The following is a 16318-nucleotide window of genomic DNA, read 5'->3' as shown; positions in this document are numbered from 1 at the left end:
TCTTGTACTGAAACCTACTTCATACTAGCCTGCAAAGGAAAAACAATTCAGTGTCTACAGGGCTCACCATCTAGTGCTTGTGGATAGACTGGAAATGCTGACCCACGGCCCCCTCCTCAGCGAATTCCTTCAGAGAAATCCAATGTTATTCAGATGAACATTCCCATTTGAACAGCACTGATTGGTGAGCTCCAAACATCACCCTCTGGCTTTCATAACCCATGACCAACACCCTTCTCCCTCTCCAGCAGATTTATTGAATTAAATAAAAAGAATAACTTTGCAGTAACTATTAAACTGTATCCAATACTTAGCCAGTTAATTTGTCTTTAGTGTGTTCGCAAAATGTGTAAAGGATGTTACAGAGACATAGCTCTCCTCCTGTTGGCTGGGTGCTTAAGTTGGCCATCATTTCTTCAGTTGGGCTTCTGGGTCTTGCTATGCCTGCTGACAACCTACCTTCTGGATTCTCTAAAATGGATGCTACTTTTTCTGACTTTCCTGGCTGAGAAACCACAGCATTCAACTCAGCTGAAAGCACAACATCTACAAAGTTTGACCTTAGTTCCTAGATGTCCACATAATAGTTTCCCATGTGATCCCCCCTATGCTTAGGATATGGTGTTGAAGTCATATGATAACTATGCGAAGGTCTCTTAGCTTATAAAACAGAATTTAAGGCCATAAAAATCAATACAGTTGGCCCTCCGTATCCATCTGTTCTGTATCAGTTGTTCAACTAATTGCCCATCATCAACACATTAGGAAATATACTATTTTTCCAGTGAGCATGGACAGATTGGTTTGTATTATTGACTAACCAATTTTGCAAACCCAACTTTTGCCACAGAACTTGTGATGGTTTATATATGCTTGGCTTTGAAAGACAGGTTTATACTTGGTGTCCTTATTCATGAAGCCATGACAGAAGCTGGGAATAAAAATACACCATGGGCCTGCAAGATGGACAAGGGATAAGTTTATGCTTCGTGACCTGGGCTCAACCTGTTCCAAGGAGAAAGGAGACAAACGACCAGAATCTTGTCCTATGTTCTACATATACAGTGTTGCATGCATACACACACAGACAGAAACACTAACACACACACAGACACACACATACATGCACACACACACACACTAAATCATAAAAAACATTAAATAACAAGATAGACCTTGATATAATATCCTATAAGGGTCAATATTAGGAAATATTTTATGTGGGGTTTGAGAGACAAAGCACAAGTTTGATCATCTGTGCTCTAAAATTCGAAATCTACGAAACTTCAACATCAGAAGTTTAGGACCACCTACCTTATGCTACAACTGCAAAATTTCAAACTTGGCCACATGGGTCTAGAGACGACCCAGGTATATTAAAAAGGATGTGTAAGATTACCTTCGGGCTACCTGATAGGCTGTATGTAAAACATAAATCAACTTTGGTTAAACTTGGGTCCCTGACCAATGTATTTTATTTATATGTAAGTAAAAGTCCAAACTCTGAAGAATTCCTAAATCAAAACGTTCCCAAGTATGCCTCGGGAGAGATACTCACCCTTCTTTTAGGCTCCCACATCAGCCCCATAAAAACAACCCACATACTTCTATCTCTAAGTTCTAGGTCTCCCTGTAGAGAGAGCAAGGCGGGTAGCAGCAGTGAACTGAGCTGAGAAGTCTTCATACACGCAACACCACAGGCAAACCCCATTCTAAAACAGAATTCTCAAGCCAGAACAGAGTCAGCAGCAGCGCAGTTTGAAGAGAACCACCCAAACGGAATCTATTAACATCTGTCTAATTCGGAAAATTATCTCCGTGCAGCCCGTGTGCGTGTGTGTGTGTGTGCATGCGCACAGTGAAGCCATACGATGCAATGTGGTACAAACAATTAAAAGTTCCTTTCGAAGTGGAAATGCAAAATAGAACGAATATCTATTTTCTATAAATGAATCTAGCCATCTGCCTTGCAAAAGCAGCAGCAGCAGGAGTACCCAAAACAGCAGAAACAGCAGCCTCTCGTGTTAACAATCTATTCTCAAATCTCATGCTCCACATTTTCCCCGGCAAACGAGGCTAAAAATACAAGACATGCAACAAATAGTCTTTTGGGAGCTGCCATTCCATGGATGGTGTATTCAATCAGAGTAATATTTTCTGTTGACACTCAAGACTGCGAGGGGGGAAAAAAAAGGCGAGCTATCAGAAACTGGTATTCAGCGTTTTAAGCGTGATTCCTATCCCAGAGTACACTACACTAAATGCTGTTGTGGATGTTGTTTTCAGGCAACGCAAATCTCTTAGATTTATCTGAATATATTCACAGATATATTTAAGCCACTTCAAATTCCTCTACGATTCTGGATACTTAGGAAGATATCATTTTAGGGCTTTTACCAATACAACACAAGAGACCACTTTTATTTTCGTCACAGCTTTAGCCACACTGTATGTTGTGAGCTCTGAAGCCGGACTGACTCGGTTTAAGATCTAGCCTATCCTAACTCCTCCATGGTCTTGGGGTTTTATTGAATCTCCCCTGAAGTCCCCTTTCCTAGCTTAGAAATAATGCCACAGTAAGTCACTTTAAGGAATAAATGAACTCATATGAACAATGCATTCAGAACAATTGATGGTATGCACTGAATAATATCGAAGTTATTGCATATCTAATATCTTAAAATGCCTTCTCGTGTGGGACTCCTACAATGGTGGAAGGTGCTGCCTCTGACTTCATTGCCTGCCTTTGGATCCCTTTCCCCTACCCAGGCTTCCTTGTCCAGCCTCAATAAAAGAAGATGAGCCTAGTTCTACTGCAACTTGATAGGCCAAGTCTGGTTGATATCCATGAGGGGGAGGACAGGATGGAGGGGAGGGGGAGGGGAAGAACTTGGGGGAGAAGAGCGAGGGGAAGCTTCTGTCAGAAGATAAAGCAAATAAATCCCTTAATTAATTTTTTTGAAAGCCTGCTTTTAAAGAATGACCAGCATAGAGAGTAGAAATGACTGTTCTCAGGCCAACACCGTAGAAAGGATAGAGGTGGCTCGCTGAGCATGGATCCTCAGCACCCACTTAGAAGCGGCGAACCCAGTCTGTAGCCCTAGAACTGGGGAGGCAGAGACAGGGCAGCCCTGGTGCTTGTGGACAGCCATCCTAGCCAGTTAATGAGCTCCAGGTTCAGTGAGAGCCTGTGACATAAGTGAGCCAGCAAGGAGTCTCAGCTGGTAACCTCTGACCCCTTCATGAACACCATGGTAAACACATGCCTGCTAGCTCTCTCTCTCTCTCTCTCTCTCTCTCTCTCTCTCTCTCTCTCTCTCTCTCTGTGTGTGTGTGTGTGTGTGTGTGTGTGTGTGTGTGTGTGTGTGTCTTTCTGTCTGTCTATCTGTCTGTCTCTGTCTCTTGCTCTGGCGCTCTCTCTCTGTGTCTTTCGGTCTGTCTGTCTATCTGTCTGTGTCTGTGTCTGTGTCTGTGTCTGTGTCTGTGTCTGTGTCTGTCTCTCTCTCTCTCGCTCTCTCTCTCTCTCTCTCTCTCTGTGTGTCTTTCGGTCTGTCTGTCTATCTGTCTGTGTCTGCGTCTGTCTCTCACTCTGGCTCTCTCACTCTGGCTCTCTCTCTCTCTCTCTCTCTCTCGCTCTCGCTCTCTCACTCTGTTTCTCTCTGTCTCTGTTTCTCTCTCTCTTTCTGTCTCTCTAGCTCTCACTCTGGCTGTCTCTCTCGCTCACTCTGTTTCTCTCTGTCTCTGTCTCTGTCTCTGTCTCTGTCTCTGTCTCTCACTCTCCCTCCCTCCCTCTCTCATGTGTATGAATAAATAAATGTAATTTAAAAATTAAAAATGGTAAGATAGAGAGTGATTAAAGGTTTACACATGTCAACCTCTGGTCTCCATATGCACGAACACTGACATACACACAGAAAACGAAAAGTGAGCACATGGGCTTTTACATGACCCATGTGACTTAGGGTGGACTGGAAGAGACTCTGTCTTTGTTCTGTTTTACAGTTAGGCTATGACAGCATCAGAAAAGGCAGAGGCAGATGACAATGACAGGGACAGGGTCACTCAGCAGGCACTGCCTGGGGCAAAGACAATCAGGATTGATGGCAAATGTATAATCATAAGGAGGACACACACTTGAGCCTTTCGATAAGAGGGCACCTCATACTTCTACTGCCTCCCTAGAGGGGCAATGCTTGGACTCAGTTTTCATACATGTGGCTTGTGTCTATACTTGAAATGTTTAAAAAACCAAACAAAACAGCAGTAGAGACTGATATCAAATAGCTGTTATGTCCCAAGAAACAGATTCCTTCATAAAAGTCCATGTTGGCAATGTTCTAAGACAGGTAAGATATTCAGGGGATAAATACACACACACACACACACACACACACACACACACACACACACACACACACGTTTACAAGTCACCTAGGAAAGAGAAGCAAAATAAACCTTTCATTCCCTAGCAATGCTGGTCTAGATCCTCCTGACAGACCCTGTCAGTCTCAAGAGCCCCCAGGGAGAAGCCTGGGCACTTGTTGGGCCTCCTAACACTTCAAAGCATTACCTCAAAAGGAAAACTCATACATGGGTCACTCACAAAGTGAGAAAGAACATGAAGAGCTCAGGGGGCCTTCACTCCTCTCCTCAAGCAAGTCAAGCAATTAATGTCCTCTCAAGAAGTGAGATGCTTGAAAAGCTCTCTTGAGCAGGAAGAGAAGGTCCCAACCTGTGAATCAGAAAGGGCCTGGCAGGAAGTTGGGAGGGTTGGGAGAGAGGAGGTTCTTTACCTTCAGTCTTAAGATCACATTGTACCTTTGAATCACAGGAAGCACTTTCAAATAACATTATGAAAGTGACAACATCTATAAGACATGGGTTGATGGAGGTGACACATGTAAGTCATATGCCCCTCAGCTCCCATAACTTAAGTGTGTGCTATCGGTGGATGTACCCCTCTAGTTATCAGGGGCATATGCCATCATCTAGCCAGCTTAATGACATGACCTCTTCTGCACAGTATCTAGTGCAAAGCACAACTCCATTGGCTGCACACCCTTCTAAGAATAGAACAAATCAGTATGACAGGATGTGGAGTCTACTAACACTTGGCAGGTCACAAGTAACTTTTAAACAGCCTTAGTCTAAGGTGTAAAGTGTCAAACCCTACCATGATGATGGCATCAGAGTGCTATCCTTATACTTTTCCAGCAGGAATAAACCTTGTTCTCTGAAAGCATAAGCTTTGCTGAGTAAGGGGGAGAACAGAAGGACCCCCTGTGTCAGGGCTACTTCCTTCCTGCAGAGCCTTGTCCCAAGTGTATTCCTCACTGAGTATATCTGAAACCAATCATTGAAGATTATGCTCAGATTGCTAGAGGTTTCTATATCAGCTATTGAAGCAGAGAAAAGTTAGAGAGAGAAAGAAGACGGTACCACCATCGCTGAAATGGAAGCATGGTGAAACACTGTGAGGACAGTGCTGCTGGTCTCACAATACTATACCACCAGAGCAAATAGCGTGATTCTATTCTATTCTATAGCTCAGTGACTAAGTGATGGCATCTTGGAGCAAATCCACAAGAGAAACCTTTGATGAGCTACAGTTACGTGTCATGGAGAGAGTACTTGCCCGGCGTATGCCAGACACTGAGTCCGACACCCCCCTAACCCCCCAGCACCACAAAAGGAAAAGGTCTTCAAAATATAAACTATTTAACTTGCAAATACAGAAATTACCTGTAAAACCGACCAACCATACACAGCACAGTGAGACTACGACACAAGGATGCTACACAAGTCCACAGCATCCCGGGCTTAATGCACCATACCTTGCCGAAATGAGAGAACTTAATACGGGAAAAAAAAATCTTTGATTTGGAAACTTCTACTGTGCTCACCTGCCCGAATCAGGGGCGAGAGAATTCACTGGTTTCGTAGCCCGGTTTACTGCTCATTTCTTGAAGCATCTCCCAAAGATGCTAAAGGTGAAAGGAAAAGCAGGCAAGGGAAGCACTACTCAGATTTACTGCTCCATGTGTCTCCCGCATTTCTCTGATCTGTGCAAGACATTTGTTGTAAATAAGCCTGCCGAGTGTACAGTGTGTTTTCCAGGAGACCTTTACAGAACAGCTTGCAGACAAGAGGTGCTAGCCTTCATTTCACAGCCAGCAAAACTCCATCCAAAAGGCTGCAGCTGGCATGTTCCCACCTCTTGTTGGGAGCTGGCTTAAAGACAACTCCTTAAACCAAATTCCAAGGGTCAGTACCTGGAGTCAGTCACCGTGAGCTATCCTACACTGTGACTAGAAAGTACAAACTAAGGCATTTCAGGCCTCCTGTAGGAGAAAGAGAGGGGCAAAGGCCTCTCCTCCCCCACCTCCACCCCAACAGTATAGAAGACACTCAGAGTTGCCTGAGCAGTTAAGCAGTTTCCAGTACCCGTAGTAAATTAAATGGCTGAAGCCCATGCTCTTCCAGCAAGAGAAAGAAACACGCCTTACTCTAACAATCACTCGCATTTAAAGCCTTTCCTTAGTTTTTGAAAGCCTGCTCTATTATAAAAAGAAAAAAGTTCAGGAAATGAAATGCAAGAATAGGGACAGAATAGGATCACACTGCCGACAACCTCTATCCACCCTTTTAATTCCTCTGTCCAGGCGATATCGCAGCTCCTAACACCATTAGCTTCTAGAAAAAATGAGATTATACCGGTTCTTGGCATCTTTGTCAACCCTTCCAAAGGCCTCACTAGTGATAACATTCAAGAGACAGAACAGGAGAGGTGGTTAGCCCGGTGCCACCTCTTGCTAGGCAAGCATTGGGTGAATTATTTAACGCAATTACATATTCTAAGCCCGCTGGATGGCAAGCAGCAAAGAAGAAAGGTAAAGAAGGGCAGGGTAGGAGAAGCTTCTGGATTATTTCAAAGGTAGCCACCGGCACCGGGGCTGTCTGGAACTGCCTGTGATCAGCTTCAAAACAGGTCCGTGTGGTTTATCTTTAAGTTGATGCTCTGCTGGAGTGCAGCGGATCCAGAAAAAAAAAAAAATGGGGGGAGGAGGAGTGGAGTCTGAGCTTATTAGAAACAGAGATTTCCCTGCTGCTCAGTAGGGCCCGCGCTTCTAAGCTGGAATAAGCACTCGGTAGGGAGAGGATGCGCCGAGAGTGCAGCCTCCGGCCAACTGCTTATCCGGCTGGGCACTGCAGGCGCAGTTAAAGCCCAGGGTTCACACAGCTCCCCAGAGCTCCTGCATCCTCACAGCTTCTGTAAAGCAAAGCCAGTGCTGGCTTACGGCCAGGGCTAGGGTCGCCCGAGGGGCTTGGTGCAGAGCGAAGTGACCAGCTTGGATGCTTCCCCTGAAGGGAAAAAAGCGCAGTCTCTATTGGAACCCACTGGCATTCCTCTTTCCCTGTGTACTCTCGAATATCATCGTGGGCGCCTACCCAGGGACGATCTCTCCCAAGAAGGAAAAGTGGAGGGGACCAAGGCGAGAGAGGGTGTAATGAAGACGAGTTATCTAGTCTACAACAATTGAGGGGCGCGCGGGGGGGGGGCGTGTTGAAAAATCCCAGCGGGTGCAGAGACTCAAGGGTAGGGGCCCCGGTCAGAGCAACCTGTAGGATTACTGCAGATAGCAAACTTGGGTTGAAAGGCAGTGGTCCCCTGGAGCTCCTCTATACGGTTCCCACCGAGTCGACTCCGCGCGCAGAGAGAAGCAAGCACAACTTGGGAAGCCCATGCCAAAGGTGAGAGTCCCGCTCCTCCTCTGTCCGCTCCCCCGCGCACCGCTGTCCACCCAGCGCTTACCTCGGGCAGCCTCAGCCCCCGCCGCCCAGAAACAGAGTCCAAGCCATGGGAGCCACCAGCGCGCCCCGCGGCTGCGGTCTGCAGCCCCTGTCCCCATGCTCCAAGCTCCTCTCAGGATTCGCTCCTCTTCCACGCCCTGGAAGTCCGCGAGGAACGACGGCAGGGAGCCAACAGCAGTAGGTTTCCCCGGGAGTGGTGGTCTGTGGCGAGTCTCTTTTCTCCACCGCCGCTCCCTACAGCAGCGGAACAGGGATATCAGATGGGCAGCGGGACGCAGCGCGCGTCCCCATCGTCTCCTGCGGCGCCGCCCGCCGTCCCCGCCGAGCGGCCCGCAGCCCCAGCTCCGCTCCGGGTCCCGGACTACGGAGCTGAGCTGGGAGACCGCATCGCTAATGAGCCCCGGGGCCTCCTCTGCTCCGCCCCTCGGAGCGACAGCCAATGAGTCACGCCGGGGCGGAGCGATGGGCGGGGCTGGGCACGGGAGGCGCAGGTGAGTCCGCAGCCGCCGCACGTGCGGGCGCCGCCTCCCCGCTGCAGAGGCCCGGCGCGTGCGAGAAGGCAGCGCGCCCGAGCCCGGCGGCCCGAGGCGGGGACGCGCGATCGCAAGCTGTGCGCAGCAGCCCGGCCTCTTGGAGGCGAGCGCCCAGCGGCAGAATGTGGGCCTCTGGCTTGCTAACTTTGAGTGGCATCCAGGAATTCACGGTTTCGCTCAACTTTGACTCTTGATGTTCCTCCACTTTTTACTAGCAGTCCGGTGGAGGACTTGGGGGGAGGGAAGAGGGGCGGGGGAGAATGATAAACTTCCACTGTGCATATGTGAAAAAGAAGGGGGAAAGAAGTTCAGGATGCCTGGGGAATGTACAGGATCAAGTTTTACTTTGTTTTGCTGTAAGAAAGCAAAAACTCCTCATTTCCCCCTTTTTTGTTGTCTTTGTTATACTTGCCACTCCACTCTGGAATCTCCAAAGTTCTCAAAAGTTGCCTCACAACTGGTCACTTGCATTTTTTGTTCATTTCAACCCAGGCCTTCGAAATTGCCTTTCTAGTAAGTAAACGGAAAGTTCAAAAGGAGACATGCTCCAAGTCCTCAGAGAAACAAAACACAACACTTTTTACCCCACCCCCTCCCCCGCCCCCCTTTTATTAGATGGCTTGATCTTTAACTGATCTTGGAAGGGCCTTAATGTTGCCTCTTTACCCCATCCTCTGGAGCAGGCTACAGGCTACAGGCTACAGGCAACAACCCCAGTCCCCAAGACAGTTGGCTTCCTGTGCAGGGCTCCAGAGTCAAACCATGGCTTTCTGTCAGAAGCCCTCAAAATGTCCCCTGGACTCAACTGGTCAGAAATCTGGGTCCTCTCTTCTCAATAGAGAAGGAAAGCTTGACTTGAAAGACAGCATTGGCAACTGGTTCCCCAATGACTACCAAGTTTAGTAATGGCACGCAAGCTCGCACACACACAACAACGACGACGACAACAACAAAAATCTTGTCAGAGTGCTACCTGCTGCAGAGTGATTGTCGTGGATGAAGTCATGGCACTAACTTACTTTCTCCTAAAGACAAAGGGGATGGAAGACAAAGATTGATTACCTGATAAACAGGTAGAGCATCCCTCTCTGAGGACACCAGGCTTGTGCATGTCAGTGGAAAGAGCCGATTTTTCCTACAAAGCTCTTGCAGCTCAATAACAGGTTTGGGTCCTGGTGGACAAAACCAAACTCTGGGGAATGGATACTTCAAAGCTAAGACTGATGTGGGGCCTGGCCAGGGCCTTGCCTGGAAATTTCTTCAGAATCTTGGTAAATGAGGGCTTTGTCCTTTCCTTCTGAGAAGGTGAATTGAGAATTAATCTACCAAATATGCTTCACCTGTCTCCCAGAAACTACTCATTCATTGCCTGCCTTCCTGTATGCCTCAAGACTATGTAGCAGTCCTGTTACAAATGAGCATTTCTGTTTAAAAAGAGAGAAAGAAAAAAATAGTTATATTTTTCAAGATACTATGACCATCATTAATTCTTACTATGGTCCCCACAGGGTGAAAAAATTAAAATTTATTTTGGGCGACTGAAAAATAGATAAGCTAATTTGATATTAATAATTGTAGCAAAAATGATGAATGAAATGGTAGAAAAACAAAATTATCTTTAAACAAATCCTAATCTCAAGGACTGGGTCTTAATACGTGTTTTCAAAGAAGACTCTGCAAAGCTGATATATTATCACTATTAGAAGGTAAGGACAATGAATTTGACTTTAGAAGAAAATGGCCCAAGGCCAGTGTAAGTAAATGGTTGCCGAACATCAAGAACAAGTTTCATTTTGTGTAATTCTAAATTCACAGTGCAAGCCACAGGCATGTCTGGTCAGCGAGGCTTATTTAATTATTGGATGAGCAGAAGTTGCACATTCTGTGTTACCTGAACTGTAGCATGCCCTATATTATACACTGTATATTAATTATGCCGTACATGTGAATTTCCTGCATGTATATGACTTCAGCTATTTTAAAACATGTACAGCTGTTTCATTTGTGTTTAGAACCACACCTATTTGGACAAAACAGTTGTCACTCAAGATTAGTCCTCTGTCCAAGCAGCAACAGTGTAAAATGTGAGAACTGGGACTGGGGAAATGAATTATGGGTAAAACTGCTTGACTTGAGATTGATCCAGGGATCCAGCAGTGAAAGGAGAGCACCTGTTCTCAAGAGGTGTTCTCTGGCTTCTACAAGCATGCCTTAAACATCCTTGCATGCAAACACACTCTTGCATGTACACACACACACACACACACACACACACACACACACACCACATGCTCCCCACATGCTCACACACTCTCTGTGAAGAAGAAGAAGAAGAAGAAGAAGAAGAAGAAGAAGAAGAAGAAGAAGAAGAAGAAGAGGAAGAAGAAGAAGAAGAAGAAGAGGAGGAGGAGGAGGAGGAGGAGGAGGAGGAGGAGGAGGAGGAAGAGGAGGAGGAGGAGGAGGAGGAGGAGGAGGAGGAGGAGGAGGAGGAGGAGGAGGAGGAGGAGGAGGAGGAAGAAGACAACTAGCCCAAGAATCTGGTCACAGAGGGCCTCAGCCTCACAGTGCCGAGAGCTGGTAGACTTAGGGCAAATCAGATCTTCCCGTTTCCTCTACTGAAAACTGATGTTATTTGACAAATTTTATAACCAATTACATGTTAAAAATCATCAATTTCTAGCTGTGTCATATTATGATTTTGAATATGAGTTACTCAACTGCACTGGAAATTAAGCTATGTCTTCTGCAATTGAAATAATTGTTTATGAAACACATTGTGTTCTGGAGAGATTATTTTTGCTTATAGTCAAGCTATAATATTAACTGTAACTCAGTACATCTTAGAAGAATTAGGCTGCTGTAACAAATTACTGAAAAATGATTGGGTTCTAAATAATATAAATTTATTTCTCGCAGCCACGGATGTTAGAAAAGCCAAGATTAAAGTGATGATGGACTCTGTATGTATTGAGAATCCATTCGTTCCCTGATGATGTCCTGTCGTCTCAGAGTCAAAGGCGAAGGGAAGGCCTCTTGTATGAGAGCATTGGTCCCATTCATGACCTCTTCAACTTCAACAAATTGGAGTAAATGCTTCAGTTGAAGTTTCCTTCTTCACTGATGAAGTTTGTGTCGGGCCGACAAGCTATTAGCAAGAGTTATTAACATTAGCAAGAGTTATTAACCAGTCTGCTTGTATAAGTAGCAAAACTCTAAGGAAAGTGCATAAAGTAGAAATAGGGAATGTAGAAAAAAGAGAGCATGTTTACATGGAAAAGCTTGCCAAGGAGGTGGCCTTCCTTCTGGAAGGAAAATTATTAACCTTATGGAGGTGACTTCATTCTTGATGAAGATGGGAATAGGAGTAATAATTTAATGCAGATTACTGAAAAAAATAACATCAGTAATTTAAAAAAGAAAAACATTAATTTTGACCTGAAAGCATTCAAATAAAGAAGTGATATCTTGGCTGCCCAAAACAGTAGATTATCCTCTCTCAGGATCCGCCAGTGACTCATTTAATACAGACACAAAAGAAAAGCAATGCGGTGAAGCCAGTGAGATCAAGACCTTTAGGCACAGAGCACAGATACAGCTGGAAAGAAGAGAGAGGCTAAAGACCATTGGAAGGCGTCCTAGAAGGGCTGGAGTTTACCTCATCTATGGGCTTAGTGTCAATTTGAGTTTTAATGGATGTTAAAATTAATTTTTCTAGGGGCTTAAAATAACTTTCTTCTCTTGGGCACGGGTCAAGGACCAGTTATCTCCCGATGTTTGCGATGCAATATTGCAGCTTCTTCTCCCTTGAACCTGCCCACTGTTTATGAAGATCCAGCTAATATCTATCTTTAGCTCTGCTGGATGTTTGTGATAAAAGCCATTGTCTCTATTAATCGTACAATTATGCTAATAGATGTGGAGAGACCAAAAATCAACCAGACAAAAGGGCAACAGCTGGCAACTTCAACCCGTGCACTTGGCAAGACAATTAAATGAGATATTTCACACATTTCCTCCGGGAATACTGCATGCCAGTCATTTCCCGGGGACAGTCGTGTTCAGTCGCAAGTGGCACATTTCAGAAACTCACTCAACCTACCAGGAGTATGCTGTCATATTTTTTTTCAGCCCTGTATGGTTTCAGCCGGGCACCTGATCCATGAGTGTGCTGGAAACAGAGGAGAAAGAAATGGGTGTTAAAAGCTGTGAGCAGTTCACATGGGACGTTCTGTCTGTGTACAATAATCCAGGTTAACAACCTTCCCTGTAAAAGGCAATATGGGGTCGTTTGTTAAGTAAATGCTTTCTCTCACAGACAAAATTAGAGAGGTCTGTTTTAGAGATTGGGCTATGAAGCAGCAATAAAGTGCGAAAATCCAATACATTTGTTTAAAAAGGGCAGCGGGGCACGGAGATAAGACTCTAACTAAGCAGGCTTTCCCTGACACTGCAAGTGTCTTCCTACCTGAACCCTAGGAATCCTCCCTGAGCACCAGCCTCCCAGAGATTCAGCTCCAGCAGCTGACATAAACACCGACGAATGAGAAGAACTTAAAAATAATAATAAGCACACAAATCTGTGACAGTAAAGTTAATTCATTAGTGCTTTCGGAATAATAATAAACTTTGATTAGAAAAGACAATATGGGTTAGCCCAGAGCAGATGCAGCCTTTGCTGTCAGAGGAAAAGGCAACCTTTGAGCAATATGACTTTGGCCTTTAGTATGAGAAATGCAACAATTTCCACATCTCATCACTTGGTGGCCTTTGTGGCAGCTCAGGAGGAGGAGCCTGATACCATTCCTTACTTGAAGGAAAAGGAGCAGGATTCTTACTGCTACATGAAGCTGGAAAAGTGTTTGATGTATTCACATTGGGGTTTTTACTCTCTCTCTCTCTCTCTCTCTCTCTCTCTCTCTCTCTCTCCTCTCTCCCCTCTCTTTCCTCTCTCTCCTCTCTCTCCCTTCTCTCTCCTCTCTCTCCTCTCTCTCCCTTCTCTCTCCTCTCTCTCTCCTCTCTCTCTCTCTCTCTCTCTCCTCTCTCTCCTCTCTCTCCTCTCTCCTCTTTCTCTCCTCTCTCTCCTCTCCTCTTTCTCTCCTCTCTCTCCTCTCTCCTCTTTCTCTCCTCTCTCCTCTCTCTTCTCTCTCTCTCTCTCTCTCCTCTTTCTCCTCTCTCTCTTCTCTCTCCTCTCCCCTCTCCCCCCCTCTCTCTCCTCTCTCTCCTCTCTCCTCTTTCTCTCCTCTCTCCTCTCTCTCTCTCTCTCTCTCTCTCTCTCTCTCCTCTCTCCTCTCCCCTCTCCCCCCCTCTCTCTCCTCTCTCTCCTCTCTCCTCTTTCCTCTCTCTCCTCTCTCTTCTCTCTCTCTCCTCTCTCCTCTCTCCCCTCTCTTTCTCCTCTCTCCCCTCTCCTCTCTCTCTCTCCCCTCTCTCTCCTCTCTCTCTCTCCCCCCTCTCTCTCCTCTCTCTCTCTCCCCTCCCCTCTCTCTCCCCTCTCTCTCTCCTCTCTCTCCCCTCTCCTCTCTCTCTCTCTCTCTCTCTCTCTCTCTCTCTTTCTCTCTCTCTCTCTCTCCCTTCCCCTCTCTCTCCCCGCTCCTTCCCCATCCTACCTCGGGGTATCATCTATTTGTTCACTCACTTCTTTTGATCCGCTCACTGACACCGTGTCCTCTGGTGGATAGTCGGGATCAGGGAAGATAATTAATAAAAATCATCAATTATCGTCATTTTCATTAATAAATCAAAGACAATTAAACAGAACACGAAATGCTAAACATTAAGCCACTTGACAAATGCTCTGAGAGTCACACGGTTATCTCCAGGTAAAAGGATGAAGGTCCCTCAGAGAGAAGATGATCCTGCAGGTTCTGCTCCGAAATGCAAATGCAGGCAACAGATGTGAAGCATGGACCAATGTCCCATTCCAAAGTCCTTGTCCCTTCATTAATAGCGTGTAACCCAGGGATCATTACCTTAAGTCAAGAAATCAAAGCAAGCCATCAAGAGAAAGGCAAGGTTCCAGGTCCCAATTCTAGTATATGAACAGGGAGAGGCCTAGTGTGTGTGTCTTTACAGTAAAGCTGTTCTTATTCTAGACCAAGGGCTGAAGCATTGATGTGTGCAAGAGAGGGTTTGAACATCAGATTTGTAGAAAGAAGAGAATATATGTTTTTTTAAGGTAAAAAAAAACAAAAATAAATAAAAAGAGCATTATAAGAAACAGATAATAGGAAAATAAACCTGAACAATGGAATAAAATGCACAATATATAAAATAAAATAGTGTGGTCTATACAGATTTAGGGAGTAGCTTGTACCATCGTCATCATCATTATCAGAATGTAAACTGCTTTAATTAGTACATGCTCTTCTAAAACTGTCATCTGGAAAGGATAAATAGGTTCCTTGGAATGTAAAGTAAAAGGCATAATTTCATTTACAGCCCTTTCCATATACACAAACACACACATATATGTATATGTATATTATATAAATATATAATATATAAATATGTGTGTGTTTCTTTAATTTTTTTATCCATTTTCTCTTCTGCCTGAGACTTGGAGAAGAGACATCCTCCATGGACCCTTTAAAGGATACTTAGTACCTGTCTGTTACATGGTTAATAACAGAAGATTTGCAAATAGAAGATGCTAGCTTAACAAACAGAATCTTTTCCCAGTTTTTTAAGTAAAGCTTTAACTTTTATTCCCTCTAGCCTGTACCTGTTCCTATTTCTCCTTAGGTATAGTGGGGAAAAAATATACTTCCCTATGTCTTTAAGGCTCAGGCAGTGGATTTAAAAAGCATTCATTAGTAAATGGCTGGCAAGCATTTGGAAAGGAGAAAAGATCTACTTTACATGTTAAGTAGCATTTTACTGAAGATAAAAATTAACAGACTTTCATTTGCAATTTTATTCAACCACATTTTCTGCTCATCTTGTCAGATATAAGGACTTCTTAATCTCCAGAATAGAGGTGACATAGGTCATTGCAAGGGTGTGGTCATTAGTGTCTGGAGAGAATTTTTTTTTCATGTGGACAACTAGTATGTGTATTTGTGTGTGTAAACCATAAGGACTGAGATATTTGGACGTATCTTTTGAAACTCTGCATATAGGGATATGACATCTGACCAACATAATGTATTAACTCTGCTCCTTAGCATATAGAGACGTCTACTCTTAACATTGAGGAATGATAGAGAACAAAGAAAAAACTATTTGACATTGGTTATCTGACTCAAAACCAAGATGCCCAGCTCTGTGCATCATCACGCAAACAACTTCCAAATAGTGGGTAATACATACGTTCTCTGGACTCAGGTTGGTGGAAGGTGAGAGTCTGAGTCAGGAAACGCCACAGGGAATGAATGGCCCTGCACCAGACAGCGTCTCAAAGCCATTTCTCTGGCTCTAGGCAGAGGCTCTGGGTAGAGTGATCCCAGTTGAGAGTAGAGCCTGCTAGTTAGGGAAGCAAGCATCAGAAGGTTAGCACATTGTAACTGGAAGGCAAAAGTAACCACACACGCCTTTAAGATCCAAGCACACTTTCTGCAGCAGTATAACAGCAAGGAGTCGGAAGAACTCACACAAGGATTAGTTTTACACTTAGGGCCCTGATATTAGGCTGAGGTAATTGCTAATCTGCATGGAGGAGACAGACACAGAAGGATGGAGATAACAGTGGTGGGAGCATATTCAAGGAGCTGCAGACCTCAAAATAACCGTACAAATCAATATCCTAGGACACTTCAATATGATACTTAAAAATAGATCAAAATAAACAGCAGCATTTGAATGTCAATTCACACCACAGGAGAAAACAGATCTTTGAGATTTACTTGGAATGCTCTAAAATAAGGAGGAATGACATCCATTAAAAGATGAATACACTGAAACTAAATAAACTAAAATGAAACAAATAGGAGCAGTAGGAAAAATGTGGAAGTCTTGAGAATGAATAATGTGATCATTGA

General features: G+C 44.7%; 1 protein-coding gene across 9 annotated transcripts in view; it reads right to left on the bottom strand.

The window, feature by feature from the left end:
• The window catches only part of Unc5d (unc-5 netrin receptor D), a 546764-nt gene extending 538542 nt beyond the window's left edge, over positions 1 to 8222 (bottom strand). For 5 of the 9 annotated variants that reach the window (XM_017600135.3, XM_017600137.3, XM_039094548.2 and 2 more), the window contains exon 1: positions 7814 to 8221. In XM_017600135.3, the coding sequence (XP_017455624.1) occupies positions 7814 to 7910 (97 nt within the window). In that variant the 5' untranslated portion in view covers positions 7911 to 8221. Of the gene's footprint in view, positions 1 to 7813 lie in introns of all 9 variants that reach the window. The other 4 variants (XM_017600136.3, XM_017600138.3, XM_039094549.2 and 1 more) reach the window with 2 other exon arrangements.
• Positions 8223 to 16318: the final 8096 nt, after the last annotated feature.

This window comes from Rattus norvegicus, chromosome 16 (genome assembly GCF_036323735.1).
Source record: "Rattus norvegicus strain BN/NHsdMcwi chromosome 16, GRCr8, whole genome shotgun sequence".
NCBI classification, from domain to species: domain Eukaryota; kingdom Metazoa; phylum Chordata; class Mammalia; order Rodentia; family Muridae; genus Rattus; species Rattus norvegicus.
This window is presented reverse-complemented; position numbering and strand designations above follow the sequence as displayed.